General features: G+C 49.1%; 6 protein-coding genes across 6 annotated transcripts; 3 read left to right on the top strand and 3 right to left on the bottom strand.

Moving 5' to 3' along the window:
• Positions 1 to 667: 667 nt before the first annotated feature.
• N7510_001427 (putative quinol monooxygenase) lies at positions 668 to 1,115 on the bottom strand (the record flags this gene model as incomplete). Its single annotated transcript, XM_056973354.1, has 3 exons — positions 668 to 793; positions 847 to 874; positions 934 to 1,115. The coding sequence occupies 3 exons, from the start codon at positions 1,113 to 1,115 to the stop codon at positions 668 to 670; spliced, it is 336 nt and encodes a 111-aa protein (XP_056838471.1).
• A 1,077-nt stretch (positions 1,116 to 2,192) lies between these two features.
• On the top strand, positions 2,193 to 3,231 carry N7510_001428 (putative mitochondrial phosphate carrier protein (Mir1); the record flags this gene model as incomplete). The annotated part of the gene is made up of 3 exons (XM_056973355.1): positions 2,193 to 2,305; positions 2,369 to 2,788; positions 2,847 to 3,231. The coding sequence occupies 3 exons, from the start codon at positions 2,193 to 2,195 to the stop codon at positions 3,229 to 3,231; spliced, it is 918 nt and encodes a 305-aa protein (XP_056838472.1).
• A 175-nt stretch (positions 3,232 to 3,406) lies between these two features.
• N7510_001429 (putative proline racemase) lies at positions 3,407 to 4,708 on the bottom strand (the record flags this gene model as incomplete). Its single annotated transcript, XM_056973356.1, has 1 exon — positions 3,407 to 4,708. One exon carries the CDS (start codon positions 4,706 to 4,708, stop codon positions 3,407 to 3,409), a length of 1,302 nt encoding a protein of 433 aa, XP_056838473.1.
• A 240-nt stretch (positions 4,709 to 4,948) lies between these two features.
• On the bottom strand, positions 4,949 to 6,151 carry N7510_001430 (uncharacterized protein; the record flags this gene model as incomplete). Its single annotated transcript, XM_056973357.1, has 4 exons — positions 4,949 to 5,063; positions 5,114 to 5,397; positions 5,452 to 5,640; positions 5,696 to 6,151. 4 exons carry the CDS (start codon positions 6,149 to 6,151, stop codon positions 4,949 to 4,951), a joined length of 1,044 nt encoding a protein of 347 aa, XP_056838474.1.
• Positions 6,152 to 7,749: 1,598 nt separating this feature from the next.
• Positions 7,750 to 9,848, top strand: N7510_001431 (MFS transporter; the record flags this gene model as incomplete). The annotated part of the gene is made up of 6 exons (XM_056973358.1): positions 7,750 to 7,804; positions 7,865 to 8,103; positions 8,189 to 8,602; positions 8,654 to 9,029; positions 9,083 to 9,103; positions 9,202 to 9,848. The coding sequence occupies 6 exons, from the start codon at positions 7,750 to 7,752 to the stop codon at positions 9,846 to 9,848; spliced, it is 1,752 nt and encodes a 583-aa protein (XP_056838475.1).
• A 1,321-nt stretch (positions 9,849 to 11,169) lies between these two features.
• Positions 11,170 to 13,274, top strand: N7510_001432 (uncharacterized protein; the record flags this gene model as incomplete). The annotated part of the gene is made up of 5 exons (XM_056973359.1): positions 11,170 to 11,298; positions 11,319 to 12,201; positions 12,249 to 12,399; positions 12,452 to 12,902; positions 12,957 to 13,274. The coding sequence occupies 5 exons, from the start codon at positions 11,170 to 11,172 to the stop codon at positions 13,272 to 13,274; spliced, it is 1,932 nt and encodes a 643-aa protein (XP_056838476.1).
• Between the last annotated feature and the right edge of the window lie 421 nt (positions 13,275 to 13,695).

A 13,695-nucleotide genomic window follows, 5' to 3' on the forward strand; every position in this document is an offset into this window, starting at 1 on the left:
GAGTATTGATCGGGGGCATTTATCCTTGTCGCATGTACACGCGCGCCTCGCGCTGGGCCAATCAGGTAATGTGCAAAGAGTCCAACCGCTCGCCCCCATTGTGAGAAGCTACTGCATCAATCCCTACCCGAAATCTCGCTTGATAGAATGTACCAATCAATGAACCCTGCCTGCCGCACTGACGGGGCTACGTGTCTAACTAGATGTGAGGCTTTGCCCACACTGTACATATCACCCGATCGATCGTCGACGGCCCGTTCCCTCGATCTCGCTTGTTGTAGCATTAACTCAAAGTGTAGGAAACAAACAGTTATTTATTTGTCGCCATAAAATGTGAAGTGATAATAGCAGCTGGTTACCTGCACTCTAAATGGGCTAGTAGGTGCAAAGCTGGTTGGGCAGTCGGACGAATCCTCCCATGTTGCCCAGAAAGAATAATAGGGGGACTATGTTTATCTCCCGAGCAGGCGGGGCCTGCGCCGCATACGCTTATGCCTATTAATTGATCCGCACTTTAGGTTCTATTCTCAGTAAGGCAGCCAATAGCGATGGAACCTGATTCATACACGGGACGTGATGAGGCTAGTTACCGGGTGAATTGAGCAGATCAAAGAGAAGGAAATATGACTACACCAGGTAGAAGTATTTACTAGCTAAAGCTCATAGTTCATTCCTGTTTGGCAGTATAATATGGTGCTCCAAGACGAGTGTATATCTTAAACTCTCGAGGCTTCACAAACATGGGCTCTGTGGCAGCCAAGTAGTCCTTGTAGTAATCCTTGGCCATCTGGGTCTGTATATCGAAATCAGTATACCTGCCTACATCATAAGGTAAATACAACAAACACTCATGAACCACTCGGTAGACGCGACCCTTTAAAAGCTGTTAGATTATTTTGTTTCTCTTTAAGATGTCAGAGCTAATCATCATACCAGTCTTCAACCCAGTGCAGTGTCCCCGGATCCTCGGGAGACTGGTACACCTCGAAGAAGCGACATTCCGGCTCGGCAACTACGGCGTCATAGACCGGCTTGAAATGCTCAAAGAACTTGTTAACGTTCTGAGGATCGATATATATGGTGAGGTGGAGACTGAATCCTGGTTCTGACCCCATATTGAAGAATTACGATCGTAGTCTTCGAGGAGATGGGGCAAGTAGATCTGGGACTGAATTCCGGGGGTCTCATCGCCTTAAGTACTGATAGTCTATATCCGTTGGACGCCTAAGTCCGGGAAAAAACACAGCGAAACAGGATTCCACAGCCTTATTGGGCGCATCTCACAGTCAGCAGAACAAATCTTGGCTGCCCTAGTTAGATTTTGTACCGGCATTCGGGTTCTTCCACGGTGGGAAGATAGCCAGCTCGGATGCAAGGATTGTGATGGTTAACTGAATGGAGTCGTGAAATGCTGCGATGGCGACATCGTGAACCTCTGCCAAACGCACGTAGCTGGCTTCGGATCGATGAAGACCTAGCTCGTGGTAAACAAGCAGTAATAGGGGGAATCAATGGCAAACAACACCAAAAAGCCTTAGGAAAAGTCTACTGAATACTACAGTTGTTTGGTCGAAAACGAAGCTCTCATTGCGAAGTACTTGACTTATACACCTCCATCTATACTACTGTAGATAAGTGCCTCGCATAACCCGGATCCCGCCGACGGGGCGCTATGATTTGTGGAAATGCAGACCCACTTTACCATTCTTGCTCCATCGCCGTTCTTGTCCATCGTGACGTATTCATAGGTTATGTTGTTGTAAAAAAGAAAAACAAAGTTGTCGGAATGGGTGGTTCATGCAATGATATGCTTCACATAGGTTTGTGGTACTTCTGAAACTCGAGCGCGCCGAGTTCAGGGTTTTCATGATCCCGAGTCCTGTACTTGACACGGTGTTCATAATCCAAACACGGTCTGGATCTTCTCAAAACCGGCCAGATGTAGCGCAGCGGACTAGAAACAATAATTGTCTACAGAGAACAATGGTAGATGAAGCGTCGCATAATGCGACTTGCAATAGCTATCATGGTTGACCGGGCAGCCGGAGTTAGCGTGGCAATGGGCAGCCGAGCCACTTCCGTAATTACTGGCCCGCGAAAAGTTTTCGGAGCCCCGTCATCCCTTTCAAACTCTTCCCTCCTTCCTCATCCCAACCCATCTTCTTCCCACCACTTTTCATCCCCCCTCCACAATGGCCTCCATCGACCAGAAGCCTCTTTCGGGACTGGCTTTATACTCCCGGTTCGCCTTTGCAGGAGCGGTGTGTTGCAGTGTCACACATGGAGCTGTCACTCCTCTTGATGTGTAAGTCGAAATGGTCCAATATGAGGCGTGCGATGGCTGTGGCTGACGGCGCATATTTTCCAGCGTCAAGACCCGTATCCAGCTGGACCCGGCCACCTACAACCGTGGCATGATCGGTGGCTTCAAGCAGGTCATCCAGAACGAGGGTGCTGGCGCTCTCCTGACTGGTTTCGGTCCTACCGCTGCCGGTTACTTCCTCCAGGGTGCCTTCAAGTTCGGTGGCTACGAATTCTTCAAGCAGCAGTCCATCAACTACCTGGGCTACGAGACCGCTGCCAACAACCGCACTGTCGTCTACCTCGCCTCCTCTGCCTGCGCCGAGTTCATGGCTGATATCGCGCTCTGCCCTCTCGAGGCCACCCGTATCCGTCTGGTGTCTCAGCCCACCTTCGCCAGCGGTCTTCTGAGCGGCTTCAGCAAGATCGCGTCCCAGGAGGGCATTGGTGCTTTCTACTCTGGATTCGGTCCCATTCTGTTCAAGCAGTAAGTGTGCCTAAGTTGTGGTATAATGATATGCGTTGGCTAACCATAAAAACCCTAGGGTCCCCTACACCATGGCCAAGTTCGTCGTCTTCGAGAAGGTCTCCGAGATGATCTACGGCCAGGTTGACAAGAACAACCTCTCTGATGGTCAGAAGACCGGTATCAACCTGGGCTCTGGTCTCGTCGCCGGTCTCGCTGCCGCCATTGTGTCGCAGCCTGCCGACACCATGCTCTCCAAGATCAACAAGACCCAGGGTCTCCCCGGTGAGGGCACCATCTCCCGCCTGGTCAAGATCGGCAAGGAGCTTGGCCTCCGTGGCTCGTACTCCGGCATTGGCGCCCGTCTCTTCATGGTTGGCTCCCTTACTGCCGGTCAATTCGCCATCTACGGTGACATCAAGCGTGTTCTTGGTGCTACCGGCGGTGTTGAGATTGGCAAATAGATGAACTCGAGTGTTTTTGGCACTGGAGGATAATAGAGACCACCCCTAGATTTCGTTTGTTCCTGCCCCCGACTTGTCCATCCCCCCAATACGATGTACAATACTTTTGTCTCTTTTATTCAAGGAAGCTCGTTTGGTTCTATCTCAAAAATCACCCGTGTTATCTTTATCTGTTCTATTTCCGCTCTCCCTTCATGGTGATATCTCGCAGAGAAAACCCGTCAACCCCAAGGCCATCCTCTGCTTCCACGACAAACGAATGATAGCCCGTGTAATAAGCATAGCCCTCGACCTTGACGCGCACACTTAACCCAGCTTCAGCATCAACAGATCCAACAAACCCAGCAAGACCCTGATAGGCGCGTGTAACCAACGAATTATAGATCCTTTTCTCACCCACAGGCAAAAGTCCCTTAGCATGTGCTAGGGCAACACGGGCAGCGACACAGCCACCGGTAGGAGACCGATCGATCTGCTGATTAGCAAAGAAGCAAAGGCCCGTCTCTTCACTATCGGCAAGCTTCTGTGCGCGCGACGCCGCCGATCCCTCAGAGGCACTCACATGGCCCAGTCCTGTATCCGTAATCATAACGCTGTACAAAAACCCTTGCTCGCCAGTCTCAATGTTTTGGGTGAGAAATTTAAGGCCTGGGTCGGTGTTGATAACTTCCTTGAGAAGCCCTGTGGCATGGTCCATCCTTTGAAGATCGATCTCAGCCAACCCCTTAGGAAAACCCAGTTCCTCGCCGCTGATTAGACAATAAAAGGCACCACCGTAAGAGAAATCAGCCGTGACTGAAGTGCGGCCTTGCAGCTCGGGCCATTGATATTTCTCTGGCAGTGGGATCCTCAACGAGGTCGCTGTTGGAAAAGACGGGACCGAAATGAAAGAAACCGGACGAGCCGGATCTGATTTTCCGGTGGGTAATGTAGGGATCATGACTTCAACCAGTCCACAGGGTACATGGAGATTGAGCCGCGTAGTCCCCGTAGTGGCATCGTACTTCAACTGCCTGCGACGCGGAAAGAAAACCTCATCCACGTCAACCAGGAAACGGCCAAGCGCAATCGTCGCATGTCCGCACATAGTTGAGAAACCTTCGTTATGCATAAACAACACCCCCATATCCGCCATGCCCTCAGCCACCAGTTCCGTGTCCGGTCGCAAAATGGCGCCGTACATGTCGTAGTGGCCGCGTGGCTCGAGCATCAGCAAACGACGGAACTCATCTGATTTCTCTTTCGCCTGTGCTCGTTGCTCAAGTAGTGTACCACTTAGTTCGGGGAATCCAGCCCAAACGATTCGTGTTGGTTCGCCCGCTGTGTGCATCTCCACACAAGTGATGGGTGGGATTGGGCCCCCGATTTGGAAGGGCGGCAGACTTGAGGGGTCCATACTTCCGCAGTTCGTGGGTGGTAAAGGTCGAGGGGGGTTATCCTTCGGGTTGGCTGCAATAGTACGAGGGCAGGTGATCATGTCATATATGTATTCACAGGCTCGGTCTATCCCGAGAAAGCGGAGCACTTGATGTCGTTTATTGTTTTTCCCAAGTGGGGTAGGAGTTGGGGAAGGGCGTGTCGGCCCTGAAGTCGGAGAAGGGTTCCGATATAATTAAAAAAACCTCACATAATTTCCAAGTAAAATTATTTTCAATAAGCTGCTGCATCATCTCACTAATTTATTCTGTTCATTTTCTGCCAAAGATCAATGCAGACACTACATGTGTCTAATAATCAGGTCGACTTCTGCGTCCGCCACCTCAAGTATATGTTCCGGTGAATATTGAGGTTTCCAGCCGATCTTCTGACCCTGCCGTGCCTCGAGCGTACATCTAGATAGTATTAGCAGAAGGTTGCTGAGCTGCGTTGTCGAGGTACTCACTCTCCACCTAAGAACAGGGGTACCATTTCCTTAGGGCATCCCAATGCCTCGCCCATCTGCTGCAAGGCTGCATCATCTGCCACTTCCACCGACTCAGTGTCAATGATTTGACGCTTGGCCAGTCCTTTCGCCATGGCATCGTAGATATCATTCCATGCCATCCTGCCGCTAGCAGCGAGGTAATATCCACTACGGCCATGGCCGATATCTTCTCCAGACAGAATATTTCGCAGTATCTCCAGATACAGAGTGCTGTTGTCAATGACATGACAGACGGGCCATTTCTAAAAGTAAAATAAGCGTTAGAAACGCAACAATAAATGCACAGGGGCGCATACCGGGTTGTTGACGTGGGGACTGTACACGCGCCCCGTCTTTTTGGCCGCTCTCACGATTGCTACGGTTTGAATAGAAATTGGATTTCCGAACCCCTCACCTTGTCCATATACAATGCACGGGATGAAAATGTAGCTCCGAACTCCATGTGCCTCGGCTAGCTCGATGACAGTGTTGTTTGCGGCAAGTCCCTAATGCTAGTCAGTTTATGCCATGATGGTGTTTTCAGATTGGATGGTTTCCTACCTTCCCTGCAATTGGATAAACAGGTTTGGAGCTCTTCTGGATCTCATAGAGCTCAAGATCATTGTCGTGAAGAGGGCGATCTGTTGGATGCCCAGTGTGACTGCTGAACAGCTTTGCACCCGATGTATGCAAAAAATGGACCTCCTGCCCAGTCTGTTTCTTGACTTCAGCGAGAGCCTTGATCATGTAGACCTGTGAATCTCCCGCCAGAGCATCAACTAGGAAATAGACGATAGTAATTTTGTGGTCGATGATTGCAGCCATCGTGCTGGTTTCATCTTTAACGTCGAATGTCAGAGCCTCGGCACCGTACTGTTTCACGGACTCGGCTTGCTCCTTTGTTCGAACAAGGGTGTAGAGATTTTGATATGCTGGAAGCTTGGCGCCGCTCCAGCGCGCGAGGAGGGTCCCTCCCAGGTATCCTGAAGCCCCAGTAATAAGGATATTGTGCGACATTATATCGAAATTCGAGGATGAAACGGAAGAAATTATGAATTCGGGAAGCGGATGGCCAGGACCCTTTATTCAAGGTAACAAACGAAATAATGGACACAATTTAGCAGATCTCAGGCCACTAACATTTGGATTATAAATCAAGCATGGAGCTGACAAACTAACTAGGTCGTCGTCCGTAGATCTTGTCTCTGTATATAGCTACTGGAAAAGAAGCGTAGAACATGAAAGAGAGTTCATAAAGAGAACGAACTGTATTTAGTTGATGCTGTTGCTACAGTTCTGCCTGAGTGCCTGGAACTTAATGCCTCAGACATAGATGACTAAGCCATAGTAACTAACGTTAACTAGTTAACGTTAATGTTACTAATTTTATGGCTTGACAGAGAATTTGCTGTCATTGTCACTCTCCTTCGCAGTTTACAGAAACCAAAGCAACCAGGTCTTTGTGCTATAGACTGTTCCAGATCCCTGTCCTCGATCTTTGTGGAGGTGGGCAGGCAGAACCAACCATCGGCCAGATGTCCGAACCCGTCAAGTTGGCACATTCCTGCTATTCCGAGGGCTGAACCGCTTCGAAAAGATGCTTTCGGACCACGACATACCTGTTAAAACCTTTTCTAGCAGGCGATCGTGCGTAATAATGCTCAATAACATGAAATGGGACATAGCATTGCTTGCAGGTGAACAGTGTGGAGCCGGCTTCGGCTTCCAGCTCCGATAAAAAAAAATGAGTCAATTCCGCGGCCCACGCCGTCACTAACCGAATGACTTGTCTCCAGTGTGCCCACCAAAGCCAAAGGATTTCAGGGCAACTTGCATGATTTCATACTAAGACTCGCCACCACCACAATATGCTATTGGGCCTATAATCAAGCCAGGCATCTCATATTTAGATCATAAGGACAGGGACGCCTACTGATCGGCTTGGTCTAGACAACCAGAAGTGGAAAAAGAACCCTGTCTGCATGAACGATACCCCCTCATCTCGTGTATGGCCGTGATGCATGCGGTTGAAATATGCGCATCGGAATCCACGGCGAAACCCATGTTTTCGGCCTTCTACCGAGATCTGTGGCATGTCAAGGCTTGTGGCAATCGCCGCAGGGGCAGAGAGCAGAATTTTATATGAAGTCATCGCAGGCTGCGGCGAGAAATAATTATAGCATATGCAATTGCCACTTAATTTTTTTCGCGGGATATTAGCACATGTTTACATAGTATTATTGACAAGTTTGGGGCTTGTAAAGAGCCGTCCTAGCCGGGTAGGCTCTCAGATCAACACCACTGAATGCCCAATTGGAATGAATAGTCCAGACTTTCTCGCTGTGTTGTCCGGAATAGTACCGCACTTAAACTCTTTTGTCAGGAGTAGGGCGTAAAAAACAGAAAATGCCATGCGCAAGTGGAGACTCTACCCACATGCCCGTCGGCTTTCATTCGTCACTGCTCAAATCTTTTGACTGTGACCTGGGTGGACTACAGTCAGAGTTTCTTCCTGAAATTCTCCATTCTATTTTTTGCGGAGCTTTATTAAGCCCCCCATCCCGCCTATCTAATGTAATACCTGCTAATTCGATGGGTCTCTCCAAGCCGTCAATATGTCAGACCACTTTTCTATGGAAGAGAATCTGCAGAAAGCTATGTCAGCCTCAGGTAGGTTTAACTGGCCTTTGCACCTCTTTCAAGCATCCCAAAGCTAAACGTTCACTTCAGAGGACATAGAAGTGTCTCCCACGGAGTCACGTCATGATCTAGAGTCTCAAGCGTCCCGGGAGTCGCAACAGTCGGAAGACTCTCATGAATCTCGCGAGTCTCAGGAGTCAGAGATTGCGCACGAGCCTATCCAGCAGCGGTATGAAAAACCATCATATTCTCGTTTTCGACGTGTCGCCTCGAAGACAATTGTATCTTTTGGTCCCCATGATCCAGGGAATCCTGTAAACTGGAAAAAGGTATGATGTACACTGAAGGGGCGTGGCGTTGCACATGCCGTGAAACCTTTCAGCTGGAAGAGTTCAGAATGCTGACACTGTGTAGGGAAAAAAGGCGTTAGTTCTCTTGGCGGGTGTCATGCAAGTCATGAACAGCACGATCGGCTCTTCCATTTGCAGCAATGCCATCCCTCAAATCGGTGACACCTTTAACGTCCACAACGAGCAGCTTCTGGTCCTACCCATCTCCGTCTTTCTCATCGGCTACATCGTTGGTCCCCTGATATGGGGACCAAGTTCCGAATATTTCGGCCGGAAACGCCCACTTCTCATCGCCTTCTGCGGCTTCATGATTTTCACACTGGCATGCGCGCTATCAAACTCATACACCTCACTCCTAATTTTCCGACTGTTCAATGGAATGATGGCTTCTGCGCCAATTGCTGCTACCGGTGGACTGTTTGCTGATGTCCATGATGACCCAACTCAACGCGGCCGTCTCATGGCATATTACATGGCCGTGAGTACCTTTCGTTTCCGCTGACCTGATTTCTTTTCTGACACCTGATAGTGCACAACCTTTGGACCGATTATGGGGCCTTGGGTCTCTGGATTCGTCGCTGTTGTCAGCTGGCGGTGGTGCTTCTGGATCGGGCTTATTTGCGCCGGTACCACGTTGCCACTGGTCATATTTATGCCAGAGACGTATGCCCCTGTAATCTTGAAGCGTCGGGCAAAGAAGCTGCGCAAAGAAACCGGCAATTCAAACCTTTGGTCGCCACTGGATATGGACAGTCGCAACCTCAAACAAATGTTTCTCATCACGATCTCACGACCCTTCCGCATGCTCATCCACGAGTCGATTGTTTCTTTGACTTCTTTGTACCTGGCGCTGGCGTACGCTATTTTCTATCTCTATTTTGAGGCATATCCGATTATCTTCCAAGGTGAGCTTTGTTTACTCCATCTGTCGTTTTCGGTGCTAATGTGAACGACACAGGCATTTACGGGATGAGTCCTGGTATATCCGGCCTATGTTTCTTGCCAAGTAAATATATCTAACCCCCCGCCCTCCCTCCGGGGCCAAATATTAGATCGCTCGCTAATACCATCAAATAGTTGGTGTTGGTGCGATTTTCGCCTGCATAGTGTTCATTTGGTATGACGGCTACCTCGCCCGAGCGAAAGCCCGTGGCGCCCCCTGGGCCTACATCGAGGAGTACAGACGACTGCCCTTGGCCTGTATCGGGGGCCCATTGTACGTCATCTCCCTTTTCTGGGTGGGATGGACGGCATCGCCCAATATTCATTGGGTCGTCCCTTTTCTCTCTGGCATCCCCTTCGGAATGGGGTATCTATTGATTTTCATGGCTATGCTCAACTATCTCACCGATGCCTACGTGACCCTATCTGCCAGCGCTCAATCAGCTGCCAGCTGTACACGAAGCATATTTGGTGCGATACTGCCCCTCGCCACCAAGCCCATGTTCGATCGCCTCGGCGTGCATTGGGCATGCAGCCTGATTGCGTTTCTGAGTCTTGGAGTGTCCATCATCCCGTTTGCATTCATCCGTTTTGGCGATCGAATCAGAGCCAACAGCAAGTTCTGTCAGGAACTGAAACGGATCAGAGAGGAAGAACGTCTTGAGCTCGAGCGAGAGGAAGGTCTAGAGGCCGACTCCAACAATTTGGAGAAAACCCCTTCGATCCACACCATCACAAGAGTGGATACGGCTCGCACAGACAAAGCTTCGATCATTTTCTAAGCTCTCTTCGGACTGTGGGTCCAAATGCCCTTTAAGATCGAGGGATTGTTCCTCTCGGTTTCTGTCTTGTTACAGAACATTAGGGCTGGCTCTGACCAAACAGGTGCAAAGCTTCACGACTTTTCGGATTAATTGGTTCAAAAGTTTTCTGTTTTGATTGCATTCTCTTTCATGCGGCATTAATGACCTGATTGCATATTATCTAATTATTTTGTCCATACAGGGCCGGGTTCGAACACGGATTTTTTAGCGGAAAATAAATCCGCAATGCACAGGTGCCTGTCTTTTCTTTTTTGTTCCTTTTTAATGTCCCCCCATCATTTTAGGCGTTTTACAGACATTGCTAAACCAAACAACGCTCATATTAGAGCCCTACATATCGGGATATTCACTGAGCGTTCAGCAGTTCATAGTTAATCAAAGACAATCATTTCTTATGCAATCTACCTAGCATACTATATATAAATTCCAATTAGACACGACCCCTTTACCAGTCACTTCATAATGGGTTTTTGAACAAGGCAGGTCCTTGTCGCAGTTGATCCCGAAATGGTGGTTGGTCAACATTGGACTTTGTAGACTATTGTTCCCCCTTGGCACTTTGAGCGCTCGGGCCTTGGATCTTTTGCTTGGCTGCTGTAGACTATTGATTTCACCAACGGCCCAGCCATTTCATTGGAACCCATTGGAACCCATTGGAACCTAATAATCATGAAGCGTCCAGCAGTGTTGCTCCGCCTTTCTAGTCTACAAGATTACAAGAGCCGTAGAATATGACAGCTGAGTTGGTGGTCACTTCTCGATCATGGATCTATCCAAACCCAATCAGTCGTTAAAAATAGGGTTACGTCAGAGCAGCTGAGGACCAATGCTCCAGGCTCCGGCGCCAGGGGGCCGATCAGAGAATATTTTGTGCGCCAAAAGCACCTTGACAAGACTATCGACGGTATGATTGCATCATCGCTTCAGGGTCGGCCCCGATCTCGTGGGGCATAGCCGCAGCGCCATCGATCGATCGCTCTGCGCCAGCTTGGTTCAGTTGTGAGCTCGCAATTTCAGATCGCCTCAATTGTTGCCATTCTTCCTGCGATTGTGTCTTCCCCCACTGTCTAGCAAATGCATGTCTCTATACAGCGAGGAACTCTGCGAGGAGTTCAAGCCATTTCTCGTAGATGCTCAATTGATCAATCACTCTGGGGTGCGCCAAAGCTGGCCAGCCCACAGTAGTCATTTAAAAAGCTACAACCTCTTCTCTCTGTTTCGTGGTGTTTTATTTCTCCCCCTGTACACCTCTTCCTTTCGCCTTTTTACCAGCCTGATCATGGCTGCCGCGGATTTCCACAACGGATATGCCAACTTCGACACGGAGTCTCTGCGTTCATTCACATCTACTTTCCCTGACGATTATCACGACTGGGCTAATGAGTCTGGACGACAACCACGGTGGGTCGTCAATTTAAACCCTCCAAGGTTCGAAGTAAAACGAAAAGAGCTAATAGAAATACATTTAGCAACGACCGGCTCCTCAGTGACTTCCCTCGCCCACCTGGTCATCCAAACGGCATCGATTCCATCATAGCCTCACCTTCTCCATTACCTTCACCCATATTTGAAGAGCCTCCAATTCTCTCACCAAGCCGAGCAGATGGCCTTGATGCTATTACTGAAGAATCGGTGCATCTGACCCCCAAACCTTCAATCAAGAATATGCAGCGCAGCTTCGCCCTCAATAACGCCACTGAACTGCCTCTTCTCCAACAGCCTAATCCTTTTGATGGATCTGAGGAGTTCAACCCTGTCAACGAAAACGAAGATAGTGCTTCCTATGATCTAATTGCACCTTACGGGGGCGGCGATGCTCCCCTCCACAAGCTCGAGCGTATCGCAGACGTGATGTTTTCGTCGAATCATATGTTGAAGATCCTGAATAATCCGCGCTACCTAGCAGCATTCCGCGAGTTTCTGCTGGAGGAGCGCCCACGCTCCATGGCTACTCTGACCTACTACCTAAACGCGAACAAGGCCCTCAAAGCAATTGAGTATGCGAACGCGCTCGTTCGCCTCTCTGTTGATGTTCCGCCGGTGGAAGTTAAGATCGGCGAGGGCAGCGTGGGAGTAACATCGAACAAGGCCTTGGAGCAGCGTGTCCAGGACGGACTGAATGCATTGACCGCGGAGGAACTGCCTGCTTTCGTTACCTCAAAATGCATCACTATCACAAGCAGAATCGTCGAAGAGCGAGTCAGGGGAACTCTGCCAATGAAATTTCAGGGGACCTCGGATGCCCTGGCCGAAGTTTTTTGCTTGACTGATCCATCACGGCCAGATAATCCTATTATATTTGCGTCTGAAGGTATGCATTCTCCATGCTGGTTTGCGCGATATTGCTAACAATACCAGAATTCCATCGAACAACCCAATATGGCATGGACTACGTTCTAGGTCGCAACTGTCGCTTTCTCCAAGGTCCTCAGACCAACAAGAACAGTGTTCGCCGGATAAGAGAGGCAATCCAAGCAGGTTCGCACCATTCAGAATTATTTCTCAACTAGTAGGTTTTCTTGGAATTTCTGCGGACAGATCAACTGCTAATTAATTTATAGTCGTCGTGATGGTTCCCCTTTTATGAATCTTCTTCAATGCGCACCCCTATGCGATAGCCAAGGCAAAGTTCGGTATTTTATTGGTGCTCAAATTGATGTGTCAGGACTGGCAATGGAGGGTGGACAGATGGAATCGCTGCTTGATCTTCAATCAAAATATCGCGACCCTGATGAGGAGAGCATTGCAGGACGAGAAGAAGAAGAAGAAGAACCAAAGTTCAAGGACGAGTTCCAAGGGTTGAGCGAACTATTCAGCCCCCGTGAGCTCGCTACAGTACAGGACAATGGCGGCGATCTATTCCAGCCTCTCATAAATAGCCGAACTAACGCGCGTAATCAGCGCAAGTGGATGCGAACAGGATCGTCGATGGACAGTGATCCGGAGGCCATGCGTGTGCGTAATGTCAAGTCGCCGTTAACACGCGGGTCATTGACTGGTGCTTATGAGAATGTAGGATTCATTCTCCCGTTTTCTGATGTTGATTTTGGCTAATGGAAGATTTAGTATCTCCTCGTTCGGCCTTATCCATCTCTCCGCATTCTCTTCACATCGCCTTCGCTCCGAATCCCAGGCATGTTACAGTCTTCTTTTCTTTCTCGCATCGGCAGCTCGAAGGCTGTGAGAGAAGAGCTTGTCCAAGCTATGATGAGCGGCCGGAGCGTGACTGCTCGTATCAAATGGGTCACCCGGTACAATGCCGAGGGTCGCAATCGATGGATTCACTGCACCCCTCTACTTGCAAGTAACGGACAAGTGGGTGTGTGGATGGTGGTTGTCGTTGACGATGATGAGGAGCAGGTTATCAATTGGAGAGGGAGTTAGGGTTGGACACTAATAGATTTTGCGTGCATATATATCTGTTCCTCGTACGCTATACAAAGCCACAATCTCAACTTTATTTTAGGACAAATATAGTGCTCTTTTGGCTCCCAACATCTCCGCTCAATATTCTTCGGTCGTTTGACAGCTGCCTGAGTCCGGGCTGCAAATAGCCCTCGTGGGGCCAACACGTCTCCACCAAGACAGCACTATTATTATAGGAAGGAAAACATCGGCATTGTTTCAGAAAAAGTAACAGCTAATCGGATCGACGTAGGAGAGCTCTTGTTGTCGTCTTTATCAGACTAGATTTCTGATCGAATGTGGCCATCTAAGATTATTCGCCACCCATTGGTTTATGCCAACATCTGTAATCGTTAAATAGAACCGACAAATTGGAAGGAAAGCATTCTTCTTATATTTT

The sequence above is a fragment of the Penicillium lagena genome (genome assembly GCF_028827675.1).
Source record: "Penicillium lagena strain IBT 129212 chromosome Unknown utg000001l_segment0_segment0, whole genome shotgun sequence".
Lineage (NCBI taxonomy): Eukaryota > Fungi > Ascomycota > Eurotiomycetes > Eurotiales > Aspergillaceae > Penicillium > Penicillium lagena.